The sequence below is a fragment of the Nannospalax galili genome, unplaced genomic scaffold (assembly GCF_000622305.1).
Source record: "Nannospalax galili isolate Female #2095 unplaced genomic scaffold, S.galili_v1.0 scaffold1895, whole genome shotgun sequence".
In the NCBI taxonomy this organism is placed as follows: Eukaryota; Metazoa; Chordata; class Mammalia; order Rodentia; family Spalacidae; genus Nannospalax; species Nannospalax galili.
Window position 1 is genome coordinate 598,145 of NW_008336020.1, and position 16,468 is coordinate 614,612.

Here is a 16,468-nt window from a genome sequence, read left to right on the forward strand (position 1 = left end):
GAGACGACTGGCCACCACTCAGTAAGTTGTCTCTGTTCACATCCCTGGAGGTGGCTGCAACTGCTCAGTATTAATGGGTGGAGTAGTTCAAGAAAAATCTGTCTCTTAAACTGGAGAATTTATATGATCAACTCAAATCTACAAATAGTTACTATTGGTTGAGTGCCTACTATTTGCCAGGCTTTGTGTGAACACTTTTGTGTGACAATGATGAAGACTTTTTAGATAGAGGGGTAAGCATTTTATTTTGTTAAATCTAAAATTCTAAAGTTAATTTAAAAATGATAATTTTCTACAAGTATTTTGGATATATTGGGTTAAGTAGAATATGGTATTTAATCAAGGTCACCTATTTCTCATCACTTTTTTTACCTACCCACTAAAAAACTGTGGTTCATATTATGTTTCTATGAACCAGCACTGCTCTAGAGTCTGAATCATTTTTCATGTTTTTCTACATTTTCATTATATGCAGAAAGATAATTAGATGTTTCTGATGTTTTCTAACATAAATATTCATTATTTTTATAGTTGATAGATTTTAAAAATGTAACCCTTACGGATAGTTAGGTTCCTCACGCATTCTTTGAACAAAGTTTTCTTTTGTTGCTCCCCTCCCTACCTTAAGTCTTTTCCCCCTGGTGCCCTCCCTTTCCCAATACTCTTCTTCCCACTTCCATGTCACACATAACCTTTTCCCCCGATATGCCCCTCTTATCCCCCTCTCGTGGCCTCCTATAGAGTTCCACAGTCTATACCCACTTCGGCGCCCCTTTACTGACATACATGAAACATTAAAGTCAGGATCTGTGTGTGAGAGCAAACATGACATTTCGGGCTTTCCGAGACCGGGCCACCTCAATATAATATTCTCCAGATCCATCCATTCTCCTGCTACTTTCATAATTTCCGTGTTCTTTGTAGTTAGGTAAAATTCGCATGCCATATTTTTATTATCATTCTTTTGCTGATGGACATCTAGGCTGGTTCCATTTTCTTGCTATTGTGAATAATAAAAACAACATGGATGTGCAAGTATCCTTGTGTTAGGATCTACAGTCCTTTGTCTATATGCCCAGGAGTGGTATACCTGGATCATATGGTAGTTCTATTTTTAATTTTTTGAGGCGCTGTCATACTGCATTCTGTAATGATTGCACTGGCTTACACCTCTACCAACAGCAGATAAGGGTTTCTCAAGTTATACTACAGAGCTATAATGGTAAAAACAGCACGGTACCGAAAAAAGCAGGTCTAGCATAGGTAGTAGACCAATGGAATAGAAGAAACGGACCCAGAAATAAACTCCCACAGCTAGTGGCCACCTAATTTTCAACAAAGGCATCAAGGACATACACTGGAAAAAAGCCTACTCAACACCTTTGCTGGCAAAACTGGATAGCCACCTGTAGAAGAATGAAATTAGAGTCATATCTTTCGTCCTACACAAAATAAATAAAGAATAATTAGAGATTTTAAGCCCTTCTGAAATGGAGAGAGGAAAACAAAGGGATCCACCTGACGTTACAGGTTAGGCAGGAACTTTCTGAACCAACGAGTGAGACAACACAAAAATCAAACGTTTCTGCACAGCAAAGGAAACTATTCAAGGAATGAACAGACAGCCTACAGAGCTAGAGAAAATCTTTACCAGCTTTACTTCACACAGGAGTTTGTTATCTAGGTTATGTAGAAAACTGCAAAAATTAACACCAAATTAAAAAAAACACTGCCAATCAATAAATAAGCTAATGAAATGAACAGATAGTTGTCAAAAGAAGAAACACAAATGACCAATAAGTATTTTTTTAAATGGTCAACATTCTTAGCCATCAGGAAAATACAAATTAAAACCACTTTGAGAGTCCATATCACTCCAGGCAGAATGGCTCTGATCAAGAAAACAAATGACAACAGATGCTGGTGAGAATGTGGGGAAAGTAGATAAAACTTTAAATTGATTCAAGGTTTTTAAATGTGATGGGCTTTAAGTGAACATCTTTCTTCTCCTCTTCATGCTCCTTCTCTTCCTACTTTTCCTACTTGACAGTCTACAAGGTCTTAAAGTAAAGGATCAATGTTTATTCTTGGCCATATACATACTTCACACACTTCAGTGTTACATGAAGTTAGTGCATGTAACACTAGAATTAAAGCAACATGGGTAGAGACTAACAAAGGGGTATACCCTTGTCATATAAAACAAAATGCTAGTCAGTGGAGTAAGGGTTTGGGATTAATGAATTCTAAATAAATTACCTATGAAACAGCAGCAAAATAACTACTAGTTCTTTTTAAACAACTAGGCCAAAAATTTATTCTTGTCATATTGCCTCTCTTACATTTAATTTATTCATCTATTTTAAAAAATATTTTATTATTTTTATTTATGTGTATGACTGTATTGCCTGCATGTATGTAAGTGCACCTGTGTTGTGTAATGCCTGTGGAGGTCAGAAGAAGGTGTCGGATTCCTTGGAACTGGAGTTATGGATGGTTGTTAGTTGTCATGTGTGTGCTGGGAATGGAACCCAGGTCCTCTACTAGAGCAGCCAGTGCTCTTAATTGCTGAGTCATCTCTCAGGCCCTTATTCATTCATTTTTAACAATAAACACAGCCATATTACTTTATGCTGGGTGACCACTCACTGCAAATGATGTTTTCAATTTGTCCTTTACTGCCTTTAAAGCACCACATCAAAATTAAACCTCAGTTCAGCTGAATTCTGAGCGTTACTGTAAACACATGTTGATGGATATGATCTATAATTACTAGTTGCTAAGTTCAGACTTGTTGAAGCTTATTAAATACTTCATAATGAGACAAATAGATTTTATTCTAAGAAGCATGTGATGAAGTTCAGTTCAACAGACTGCGAAAGAAATGACTCCAAGCAGCTCCCTGAACCCCACACAAAGATGATGGAGATACCCGGTTTACACAGCCTGCACTCATGCAAATGGACCTGGAGCGCGTACACATGCAGCAGTTAGATGGGCAGAGTATTTATCATGCTCTGGCAGATCATTGCACATGCACAAGTAGTGCTTACTTGGACTCCGTGTAGAGCCACTAGGCGCAGGAGAGAGAGAAGGAACACTAGGCGCAAACCAGAGTGCTGTACATTCATTCTTGTGAGCATTCCTTGCTCTGTCCCAGTTTTGTTCCTGTAGTCACATGCTGCCTGGACAAAAACCGCAGCCTGTTTATTCCTTAGCTCCCTCACTGCTGCTTCCAAACAAGCTTCCCAGTGGGTAAAACGAGGCATTGGGTAGTGAGCTCCACAATTTTCTTCTTGCTGGTAATTTTCCCAGTCTAATAAACTCGTTTTCCTTGGACAGATTCCATGGGAACTGTTTTAAATACTCCACATTGATGGAGCATTTGAAAAACATTTCTTTCTGTCTTTCTTTTTCTCCCATTCCTCGCCTTCATTTTCCCTTGTTCCAGAAAAAATAGACAACAGATCATAAACAGAAACTACAAAGATGTTTTTCAATCCTTTCTGACGTTCAAAAACCTTCTGAAACTCAAGAACACAAATTCTCTCAGAATTTGGATCGACTTCATCTGAGTAGATACCATCTGTTACAGCAGCCCAACCCTTCCCCCAGCCTCCCTGGGTGGGGTCTTGGCAGCCACAGGTAAGTAGGGCCCCTCTCCCCCATTTCCCTGCGCAAGAAGCTGCCAGGGAGCACTGAAGCGGTATCAGCAGGCAGGAAGTGGGTTTCGGGGTGAGGGCGTCTCCACCCATTAGCAGCTGCTGAAGTAGTAGGCAGAGGTGCTTTTCTACAGAAAAAGCCAGGTCAGCAGGTACGCCAAACCAGTTTACACCACATGCTACCCACTCGCGGACTTACAATCCCAGGAAGGGACCTGCGATGCTAATGCCCTTGGCATTTCCTCCACCTGTGTTTGGTATCCCAAAGAATAAAACAAGTTAGACTTGGCAGTTTAAAGGGAATTATCAGGCAAGTCGAAGGAAGTGAAGGCTCACGCTGAGGGACGCTGTCTCCATGGAACATTGTGCGTCATGATTAAATGTCCAAGTGGTGACGTCCACACAGGTTTAGTAACTCCTTCATTCAGATTTAACTCAGAGGCAACTTTGATAGGTTATCAGAAACTTTGGGGGAGGGTGATGGGTGGGGTGGGGAAAGGAATGGGGTCATTTTTAAAAAAATGACTTCGTCTTTCTAAAAGAACAATAATATCACCTCACTGGTTCTGTGTGAAGGGGTTTTGGGAAAAGCCCAGAAAGTCATTATAGAGCTTGAAAACAAAAAAAATCTAAGCACGTTTGCCCATCACATCTTAGCGTACTTTTTAGCATTTTTCTTCTGGAAGACATTTAACTTTTTCTTTTTTGATTTTTTTTCTTTTTTTTTTTTAATTTTATGTGTATACGTGTATTGCCTGCATGCATGTGAGTGCACCCGTGTCGTGCAATGCCGTGGAGGTCAGAAGAGGGCTTCGGATTCCCCTGGAACTGGAGTTAAGGACGGTTCATAGCTGCCACGTGGGTGCTGGGAATCAAACCTGGGTCCTCTGCAAGAGCAGTCAGTGCTCTTAACCGCTGAGCCATTTCTCCAGCCCTGTTTTCTGTTTTTTTAAGACAGGGTCTCACTACGTATCCCTTGGCTCCCCTGAAACTCTCTATATGGACCTGACTGGCTTCAAACTCACCTGCTTCTGCCTCCAGAAGTGCTGGGATTAAAGGCGTGTGCCACCATGCCTGGCTTACTTTACTTTCTTAATGATGTTGGACTATAGCTTTAATAAGTTCATAAAGGTTGGGTGGATAGTTTTATATATAATATAAATATAAATATATATACATTTTAATATTCTTTTAATAGTGAGAAAACACTAAATGGTATGGTTACCTCTGTGAATGTGTTCCGATTGACTTGCAAACCAATTTTCACTACCTCAAAAGGGTTAACCACGATGGCTTCTGTTAGTCCAGATCCCAATCCAGCAATGGTATACGTCTAGAAAAATCAAATCAACCAATACTTTGAAACCAGTGGTCATATGTATGGGGTTAGATATTCTATCATTACACAGTGCAGTTGAAGCTGTGGTGAGGGTGAAGGTGAGTGTACCGTACACCATTACCAAACAGCCTGACTTCTTCAGTAGATGCCGACAGTTCACGGGGAAGAAATGATAGAAGCCACCAACCACATACTAACGATTTCAACATAAAATGTCAAAGCCCCATCCATAATGACTTTTTGCTTTAACAAAAGGCAGGGTTGTCTAAGTGTTTAAAGGTGGTTACTAAAGCATCTACATGTATATAATTAAGAGAGCGTTTAAATTGTAAAAGGAGAGCTTCACTTTTAAATATCTACTTAATGCATTTATTGAGCAGAACCACAAATAAAATGTTTATGAAAAGTCACATTTCAGGTTACAGACATGTAACTGGAAACATTCAACTGGATCACATGTTCTGAGAGTCACTTTTCAAAATTATTAATAAGCAATTTTTTTTCTTCTTCTTTTTTTTTTTGACACAGGGTCTACCTGTAGCCCCAGCTGTCCTGGATTCACTATGGAGACCAGGCTGGCCTCAAACCCACAGAGATCTGCCTGCCTCTGCCTCCCAAGTGCTGGGATTAAAGGCGTGCACCACCACACCCGGCAATAAGCAAATTATTTTATTCATTCCTTCTCTATTTTATTTTTTATTTCCAGTTCTGGGAATCACCCCATAATCTCAAGGTAGGAAATAGCTCTATCACTAAGCTATATTCCAACTCATGGCTTTCAAATGAGTGAATGTTTATTTTTGGACCTAAAAGCTGAGCAATAAAAGATCTGATCACCAGTGGATGGACCGTTCTAAAGGGTTCCACTAAAACGTAGAACATTTATTAAAGATGCTCGCATGTCAGATTGTTTTTGCTATTTGTTTAGAATTTCAGCAATAGGAAATAACAATTTTATAGAATTTTAGTCTAAGTAGAAACTTTAGGGATTGTCCAGAAAGTATACCTTAAAAATAAGCACAGCAATTAAAACACACAAAAATACATGCACACACACATGCATAGAAAACCAAAATGAGGCAAAACTTCCAAGCTCCCAAATGAATGTGGAAATATCTTCTGTGCTTCTGAACTAATTTCAGGAAAAGATGCAGGATTATGTCCACCTAGGAATGGGACAGAGCTAACGGGATGCGAAGAAGAGATCGTCCTTTCTTTACTTCATTCATTTTTCCATTTTAATTTAATTTTATTTTTTATTGAATTTTTTTCTGAATTTCATACACTGTATTTTGACAATATTTAGACATTCTTCCCCTAGCTGCCCTCCCTTACCACCACTTGCCCTATTTCATTCACTCTATTATATGCTTATCAAGTCAAAGTCATTTTTTGATATGACCTCACTATGCAGCACAGACTGGCCTTAAACTCTCAGTGATCCTCCTGCCTCAGCCTCTGAAGTGCTGGATATACATGCCTGACTTCATATAATTCTTATTTAGCATATCTAACATCCTCAAAATAGGGGACAAGAAGTGTTCTGTAACCTTAGTGTGGAGGTAGGATTGACTGAGAACAGGATACAGATCTGCAAGGTCCTGCAAGACCACTTACTGGCTGTATGACCAGAACCTCCATGTACAGCAGTTTGTCCATAGACAAAGTGGTATGTGGAGGCTGATGTCCAGCCCACAACCCAGGCTAGAGCTCTGGAGAGACAGTGGTCGGGAGAAAGGGGAATCTCTCACAACCCACACAAAGGTACTATTTGTGTTGCTGGGGCCGTGCACAGATCATACAGCTTTTGATAGGCCACGGTTTCGTCATCTGTAAAATAGAGATAGTGATGTCTAATTTCTCTACCTCATGAAGTTATATTAGGGTCATAGTAATGAATGAAAACTCCTTGAAAGAGCTTTCCAAATGCCATTGCTCTTGTCCCTCCCCCTAAAGAAGAAGAATTGATTCTAGGAGAGAAGATTCTAGGAGAGAAGGAATAACTAATGACGTTTTCCATTTATCCCAACTCATTACAATTTTAAGCATAATTTGTATAGGGTAACTGACCAAATATTTTACTCATTTATCTCAGACTTGTATCAAGGCATTCAAAAGCAGGGAGAAAAAAGTACCAGTCCCAAACTCTTCTGACTGGGAAAGCTAAAATCCAGATGTTCAGGGTTTTATTACTTACTATATGCAATCTTCCAAGTAATTCACTTTTTTGTTCTTCTATAAAGCTCTGCTACATTTGCTGTCAGAACTAGTGTTCAGCAGTCCCTTGTCAAAAGAACTGATCAGATACCAGCAGATCATGTTACTTAGATTGCTGCAGAGACATGCCTTTGCTGCTGGCTTTCCAGTCTCCAGGGCTTTCATGTAAGCACTGGGGCATATTTTAACGGCTAAATGCCTCACCGTATCAAAAAGAAACTGAAGTAAATGAGTTCAAGAAAAGAGGAGAACCGTATATGGCTTGCATGAATTCAGTTATGGTAGGTGGAGTGGCCAAATGCCTTTCTATTTTGACTCTCAAGAGTCAAAAGACCTGTAGTGTCTCACATTGTTACCAGGTTACCAGTGTTGCAACTGAACAGCCAGATGGCCCTCTGGAGACCACACGTTATTTTCTCCTATTAGGAAGTCTTTAATCCTCTTTTTGTCAAGATGTTTCCAAAGTTAAGAATGATATTAGGAAAGAGATTAAGGAATTAACAGAATTGTAATGCAAATTTGAGATTCCTGGTACCACTGCTCCTTTGTAGGAGGACCTGCCTCATGGTCACCCTGCTTAATTAGGGGGTTGGATGGGACCTTTTGTCATAACAGAAAGTGACAATTTCCATAAAGGGAGCATGTATGAGTTTTTGAAATGACAAATATTTCTTTTTTTAATATTTTATTTATTATTTTTATTTTATGTGTATGCGTGTACTGCCTGCATGAAGGTAAGTGCACGTATGTTGTGCAATGCCGCGGAGAACAGAAGAGGCTGTTGGATCCCCTGGAACTGGAGTTACAGACAGTTGTTAGCTGCCATATGAGTGTTGGGATTCGAAGCTGGGTCTTATGCAAGAACAGTCAGTGTTCTTACCTGCTGAGCCGAGATGACAAATATTTCTTTAATAGTCTATTTGGCAGAAAAATTCTGAAATACAGTCTGTAGTAAAGCATATCTATTCTGACCCGCACTGGTTCAACCTATAACTTTTTTTACTTTGTGATGGTATAACAATGAAACGCACTCCACACTTTGAATTTTAGTCTTCTCCCAGGTCAGTGGCACACAGTACCATAAGCACTCATGATGTTGTTCAGTAGCAGTATACCACAGCTCTCAGTCAGTTGTCCCTTCAGAAGAGCAAGCAACCAATTCTTTACAGTGTACTCTGCCGCTAAATTGGGATGCTTTGTGGGAGAGATGCATTTATGCTTTACTTACGGTGGTTTTATCAAATGTAACTCCACCATACACAGAAGAGCATCTGTAACTAAAGAGTTGAAACTCAGTACATAGCTTTTCCGGTTGAGTTTTGAGGTACGTTTCAGGAGCAGACTGGGGATTTTCCTAGAGCTGAAAGGTATGTTGCCAATTGGGGCAACAATGCACTTCGTTTTGTTTTCTTTTGCAGATTCGGAGGGTAAGATAAGTGCATTTGCTCTCTCTGGGGCTTTCAGTGCACACATATTTGGTCAATATAATTTAACTTGCTTTGTGGAAGGCAGGAAAATACCAAACAGGAGAGCAATGGCACAGGGCAGTAGCCAAATCACCAAGCCAGTTTGTATAATACTTGAGCTGTGTCATTGTAGGATCACCATTCTTCCCCGCTGAGTTGTTTACAGTCATTCCAATAAAAGGCCCTTCAGTCTGCCTCTGACCACAGAGTGATTTCATCCCAAGTGACTTGCAGTCCTATATTTACTACAGCTTGAGCAACAGCTGGAAAAGCGACCTGTTAAGAAATAATCTCAGGCATATTGACTTTTTCATAAATAGATATGGGCAGTATGTATGTAAACAAATGCACGTTTTGGTTTCAGAAGAGTCTTTGATGAATGTACTCTTTCTTATATATTCTTGACAATATCTCATATAGGCCTTTCCAGACATATCATTATTATCATAAATTCATCACTGGGAGCTATAAAATAGCCAGATTGTGAGTTATTATGAAGATGGCTTTCAACAAGTAGCTGAGCATTGAATAGCTCAAATTCATATTTTAGTAGCTGGGCTTTGGGAATCAAAAGGGCTTTTGTTTCTAGATTTTGCTTTATGAAATAGCACACACACTTAAGTATAATAAATACTCTTACTTACCAATGCTGGTGACACTGACACATGTCCTAGCAATTTCTTGTACTGCTCAAAGGTGGAAAACTGTGAAAGAAAACCAAACCTAAAGATTTATAACAATTTCCTGTAACAAACTCTCTAATTGACTAAAGATTCTTTAGTAAATCCTCATATTAACAAGCATTTTAAAATGATAAACCATCTCACACAGCTTTTAATCCTGTCTGGGATAGTTGCTATTGGATCTTATTTTAACATTCACATTTTTCAAATACAGTTATAACAACTTACAGAAAAGCTGATGGAATCCTTTATAGGGGTAAATGAACCATACAACTTCCATTTACCATAGCCATTTTCAGCTCCCCCAGACATAAATAGACTTCTTTTCTATGGCAGTGATTCAAAATTATAGGCTCAGAGACCTGAAATCCTTGGTCTCCTATAATTTCTCTATGAACTGCTTCTCAAGCAAATGCCCAGTTTCTAACACACTTGTGAAAGACATCCATTTCTCAGCCTTAACTTGCACGTATAATGCTTATTCTCCTTATTTCTCCATGGAATTTTAAAACACTGATTATGAAGACTCAATGATAAAGTAGGAAAGGTACACCGAGATTATCTGCTCCATTTCTTGCCTCAGAGCAAGACTGTTCTCAACCTGAACGGAGAGAGTTGCTTACTCTTTCCTTTAGGATTATAAAGCTGTTGTTAGCACCTTCGGAAGACAGTACTCAGTTGTACAAACATTTCTTTGTTTTTCTTTTTAAAGTTTTATTTTCTGTGTAGGAATGTTTTGCCTGCATGTTTATATGTGCACCACATGCATGTAGTGCCCACGGAAGCCAGAAGGGATCGGATCTCTTGGAACTAGAGTAACAGACAGTTATAATTATCATGCAGATGCTGGGAACTGAACCTGGGCCCTCTGCACAAGCAGCAAGTGCTCTTAACAGCTGAGCCATCTCTTCAGCTCCTACAAACACATTTCTATTGATGCTTTGAAATAATTCCTTCATGTAATACACTTATCCCTCTTCTTCTTCATTTATTCCTCTGCGTTCTGTATTTTGGGAACAACTCTGCTTGGACAGGATATTTTGCTCCTGAGTACTAAGTTGTGTAACAGCCAACATCAACGATTGGTCTGCTAGGTCTGATTCTCAGGAACCAAGAAATGGCATGGAAAATCAAATACTTTTTACTCTATTCCTTTATAGCCTAGTAAAACAGGGCAAGGTTAAAAAAAACAGAGTTTGGGGGACAGTTGGTAGTCTATTATAAGAAAGAAGTGGTTCCTTGCGTATGTGGTCTTTGGAGTCTTCATGTACCACTAGCTTGATTCTTAGTCTCCTAATTTTTTAATTTATTTTTATTTTATGGGTATTCGTGTTTTGCCATGTATGTTAGTGCACCTGTGCCTACAATACCCATGGAGTCCAGAAGAGTGTGTCAGATCCCCTGGGGACAGTTATTAGCCACCATGTGGGTGCTGGAACTGAACCAGGGTCCTCTGCAAGAGCAGGAAGTATTCTTAGCCTCTGAGCCATCTCTCCAGTCCTGATTCTTATTCTTTTAAAGACCAAGGAACTACTTTAGTGCCATGATCTTTTAGATCAAGTATGAATATAGACTCTTCTAGAACAAGGATTTATTGACTCATCTAACGCACAGTCATTAGCTTCCTCTCATTCTAGCCACCGAAAGTGAAGCAAACACAGCCTGTGCCTCTGCCTTCCTGATCCCACACTGGTGTGTTGATGATAGCTACCCCAGAAACCCTCAAAATCATTATAGAAGGAAAAATACTACAGTCTTAGGCATTGTTTTGCTTCTTTGAGACAAAAATCTCATTCTGCAACCCAAGCTCACCTCATGGCAATCTTTTTGTCTCAGCCTCCTGGACGCTGGGATTATAGATGCGAGCCATCCACCTGGCTCTAATTTTAAGCTTCAGAGACCATTTACTTCTGTTTTATCATCATTATCACCATCACTGTGCTTCGATAATCCTCTTGTCAGGATTTTGAAGTGAGCAGTCCTACCTCTGAACCCTGGACTTGTCTCTTAGCTATGAAATTGTGACCATATTGCTTCACCTGCCTAACCTCCAGCAACCGAAACCTTAGTTATTATAGTTGTCATGAATAATAGAATTTAGGTAGGATCTCCTGACATGCCTGGCACATAGGAAACTGGCAAAAATTTCAGTTTGTATTTTTTGTCTTTACTTAGGTCAACAGAGGAACCACAGATGCGTTAATTATGAGAGTTTTGGGTGGTCCAGAAAACATGTTAAGATCTTGCAAGTATTACTGCAGTGGATCCATACAACAATGTCAGCAGATGAGAGGCTAGAGTAGGAGTGAAGGTACACTCATGAGCTCCTTCACAGATGGACTAACGGACTGAGTTTGTCTCTAACACTAAAGCTTGTCCTTATTATACCATGGTTGTTAGCAGCCTGGGAGGATAGTTTCTGCCCTAGGGCTTTCTTGCTATTGAGGATAAGGTCTTCTTGGTTTTTTACTATACCTGAGATAGCTACAAGATCTTGAAGTGTGGAGTCCATCAGTGCAGAATTTTTCAAACTTTTATGAGTTATAAAAACATCTACCCAACACACAGAGACATGCATAAGCATATTGTCTTGCATTTCTAATTGAAACTAAACATTGATATGAGTTTCTTTTGTGTAGTAAATACATTTTGTGTCTAGTCTATTTCATTTAAAAATTTTCTGGTTGTGACTAACTTGATTTCATGGCCCATGCATGGTTTTGGAAACATTCCTGTAAGAAACCGTGCTGACGTTGGGGTAGGGGACATTCGGAGGTGATGAGCTCAGAGAAGTCTCCACTGTCCTAACAGCTTCCTGTGTGAAGGAGTACATTTGTTCAGTGCTTGTTTGTCCCTGTTTCTTTTTAGCTTTCTGTCATTTCAAGGATTAGAGACCAAACTGGATGTCAACGAAGATGTATGGGGACATGCAACTCGGCCTACAACTGTAGAAATACAAAGATTTCCATGTTAACACTTTGAGGATAATTCTAGGCTTTTTATTTTCCGGTTTCTATTTTACCCTTTGTTTTCTTTTTATTTATTTATTTATTTATTTATTTTTATTTGTTATGTGTGAGAGTGTTTTGCTTACATGTATATAAGTGCTCTTGTGTCATACGATGTCTGAGGAAGCCAGAAAAGGGCATCGGAGTCCCTGAAACTGGAGTTATAGACGACTGTTAGCCATCATGTGGGTGCTGGGAACTGAACCCTGGTCTTCTGCAAGGGCAGTCAGTGCTCTTAACTGCTGAGCCATCTCTCCACCCCCATCGTTTTCAAACCATGCTAATTAAAAAAACCGAATGAGAAACCTGACATCCTGGATACTCTGTTCTTGGATGCAGTTGAGTTGGAGCATGGACCACTTGAGTCTTGCTTCTAACAAATGGGAACTTCTGCATGCTCACTCCTGGCCTCATTCTTCTCCACTCTTAAGACAAGAGCCCTCTGAGCATCTTCTTATTACCTTTTGAATGTTGAGGTTTCAGGACGAATGGTACTGTTCCTAGTCCTGTGCACTGCCAAGTTTTCTTGGCATGTTTATTTATTTATTTATTTTTATTTGTTATGTTTGAGAGTTTCTCCTGGATGTGAGTTTCTCTTGGATGTTTCTTTCCTGGGTGGTAGGAGTTCCCTCATAGGCTTACAATGGTCAGTACTCTGCTGAATACCTGAGAGATCCTTCCGCAGAGCTCAGGATATGTGTCTCTGTCTTTCTCTGTCTCTCCCCCTTTGTCTCTGTATCTTGCTCTTCCCAGGTGCCTTGTCCTAAGATCTCCCACTACTTTCCTGTTCTTAAACTCTGGTCTTCTTCTTAACACAAAGAGTCCACTGGATTCTGCCTTTATTTGCCCTCCTTATTTAGGGCCTGGAAACCCTCTCAAGTCAGGAGGTTAGGGCAGTCACCAAGCTCATCCTGTTTGTTCTACCTGTCCCTGGTTTTACTACCCTTCGTTATCTGATGTTCAGTGCTTCAGTAACTGTTGTTTCTTGTATTCTGTCCATTGTTATTGTTTGCGTTAAGTGGGAGAGTTAATCTGGTCGTGTTATTTAATCTTGGTCAGAAATGGAAGTCTTGGCCTTCAAGATACTTTGAATAGTAGATGTGGGAATTTGACGAAACGGAATGAATTCTCTCTATATATAAACTTTATTTTTCTGTACATTTCTTTTTACCATTTATGCACCTGAACATCAACTACGTGTAGACACCATAGTAGGTGTAGGTATACAATAATGAACAAACACCCTTCATAATTTATAATATCCTATGAGTTTGATATGAATCTGGAGAAAAATGGACTTGAGAGGCTCAATATCAGACCCTAGAAACCAGAACACCATGCCTCTCATCTCTCAGGGAGCAGTGGGTCTCTTCCTGAGTTTTCGTTTCCACTTGTTAACCACAGTTTGAATTCTGTTTTAATTTGTGAAGAGAAGTTTCATTTATTTAGCAACAATGAGTCTTATTTTAATGATTAATCTCATTTTAAACAATAAAATACAGACATAAAATTGAAACTAAAATGTCCATACCAAGTAATGCATGCAAGGGGATGGACACACACACACATACACACACACACACACACACACACACACACACACACACACACACACACACGAGTTTCTGAATATTTTATTCTGAGGTAAACTTTGATGACACACAATGAACAGTTTATGATGTATGAAATCATTACAATCAGGTGATTTCTTTCCTCACAAATCCCAAGATAAATATCTATAAAATGAATGTTTTCATAAATTGTGTTGAAAAACTGGTGTTATCCATCTGGCAAAGATACGCTTAACTCCAAGTTATACTTAAAAAGCCAACGTATTTACCATATGTCTCAATAATTTTAAGGTGAAATCTACTTGAAACAAGATGTCTGGGACACGTCCACCATATCCAGTTGCCCAAAAGTTCATCTGTTAACCATTGCTCTGGCATGGAACCCTGCTTTTATTTTTTTCTAAGCAGAGACTAACTCAGTTTTTCAAAGCTCATTTTTTTTTTTTTTGGTAAGATTGTTCAACATTGATAAAATTTAATCCTCTTAAAGTGTAAATTGTCTCTAATATATGGCACTGAGGGAAAATATTTCAGGAAGAGCTCTAATTGTAATTTACTTTATTTATACATGGGAAACTTTGAACAAACGAATACATTATTCCAGGGAGACAAAGTGGCTATCCTTTGAACAGGAACTCTGCTCTGTTTGTTGACTCGGGCAATCTTTTATCAAGTGAAGCCGTTTCATAATTCAATTCAGCCCTTTTGTGTACTTTGGTGAACTTTTTCCAGATCCTCTACTGCAATTCAGATCCTTATAATGAAATTTGTATTGAAGTAATAATATGAAAGCACAAAAACTGCAGCAACAAAGAGGACAAATTCATAGAGAAAGCATGTTTTAAAGCTTTCTTTTTCTGAATTGGAGCCCTGAACTAAATTCTATTACATTACTATTTGCCATAATGTAAAAGTTGATGTTTGTGTATGTATGTTGGTTATTTCATCATAATTTTTTAATGCAGTCACCCCCTTGATTTACTCAGTAAAAACATTTAAACTGCCCCTTCTTGCCTTTCAGGAATATTGGAAATATAAATTAAGTATATGAAAAAAGCTTTATGCCATTAAAATAAATGGCATAAAGTTGGAAAGGAAGTCTTTAAGTCTATGTTTATGCTATCATTTTTATAGAAAGACAAAGCCATATTTGGTGATGTCAGTGGTGGGGGCAGGAGAGCCATGCCAGTCAGAGCTACTGCAATCATGATTTTGGCTTGAGAGAACAGAAGGGAAAAGGACAGGTAAATTTATTCTTGGGGTTCTGGCACACATTCCTAGTCCCGTACTGAACTCACCAAGAGGTGCATAAACCTTCACAGTTAACGTGGTTAAAAAATGGAAACAATAATTTTTTAAGCACCAGAATAGAGAATTTTAACCTAAGACGCTAAGGGGTGGGGATAAAATTGACTTAAATATGCAAGAATCTTGCACAAAGAAATATGGTATCTTTCATAAGAGGGAAATGATTCCAGGAGGAAGGGGTTTCCACTTCTTTTTCTTTAACACTCACTGCTCTAGGGCAACATTTCTGAATTACTTTGAGAAAAGGTCCAGCTATTTTGTGGCTTTTGTGATTTAATTACATGAATTTCATTCACCACTGTGTATTTATGTGTGTGTAATTTCCTCATTAGAAGGGAGTACTTTTACCTGAAAAAAAAAACCCTACAAATTGATATATATGTTTGAGAATTGACCAAGTCTACTTAGAATAAAAATTATTCTGTAATTTGTGCATTAACAATTTTCAGTGTTTTATGTGGAGTCGCATTAGTGTCCCCTTGCTACTGAGGGCTGTTTCCCATCCCAGAGCTGCTGCCCCACCCCGTTTCCATGTAGGGATGATGCAGCACCTACCTTCACTGCTCTTTTTGGCGTTTCAGCTAAAATGGGTGGTAGAATTCCTTTGTAAAACCCAAAAATCCTATTGGAGAAATAAAACATTCTTATATGAGCAATGAGATTACAAAGTGGTAGTTCTACTTTTGTTCATGGATAATTATACAATCTAGAATATGAATTATGAAGTTTTCCAATTTGAGATTGAAGATATGGATCTTATATCTATTAGTATTATGATACTCAGAAAATGAACAAGTGATTCTCAACTGCTAGACAGGGTGAACATGAACTGTACCTTACAGATGACTCTGCCTCATCTCACTGAAAAGAATCTTTATTTTCTCTGTACTGCAGGTACAGAGAGCAGTACCTACACAGTAGGCACAGTAGATTGAACCTTTTTGAAGCGATGAAACTTTGAATTGTCGATTCACTAACTCCTGATATTGGGGCTCCCAGCCACATCCAGAACCAGTTTTACAATTTTTTTTTTCAATTAGAAGAAGCATTTCATTACAACAGCATTAACCTATTCAATAACATTTTTCTGAGCTAGGGTACATCTCTTTCAAAATTGAGTGTACATTTTTAGGCTTACAGATGAATTATTATGCTTATACAATCTTTTACTCATTATAAACTCTATGAGACATAAAATTAAATGAGGTTTTAAT

The 16,468-nt window shown here is 38.7% G+C and overlaps 1 protein-coding gene across 4 annotated transcripts in view; it reads right to left on the reverse strand.

Annotated features, from left to right (window-relative positions):
• Positions 1-16,468, reverse strand: part of Slc25a21 (solute carrier family 25 member 21) — a 221,830-nt gene that overhangs the window by 38,148 nt on the left and 167,214 nt on the right. For 2 of the 4 annotated variants that reach the window (XM_008830823.3, XM_008830822.3), the window contains 4 exons: positions 15,810-15,876; positions 9,329-9,388; positions 4,888-4,995; positions 3,054-3,185 (listed from right to left, as the gene is read on the reverse strand). In XM_008830823.3, the coding sequence (XP_008829045.1) occupies positions 3,054-3,185; positions 4,888-4,995; positions 9,329-9,388; positions 15,810-15,876 (367 nt within the window). The remainder of the gene's footprint in view (positions 1-3,053; positions 3,186-4,887; positions 4,996-9,328; positions 9,389-15,809; positions 15,877-16,468) is intronic. The other 2 variants (XM_008830824.3, XM_008830827.3) reach the window with 2 other exon arrangements.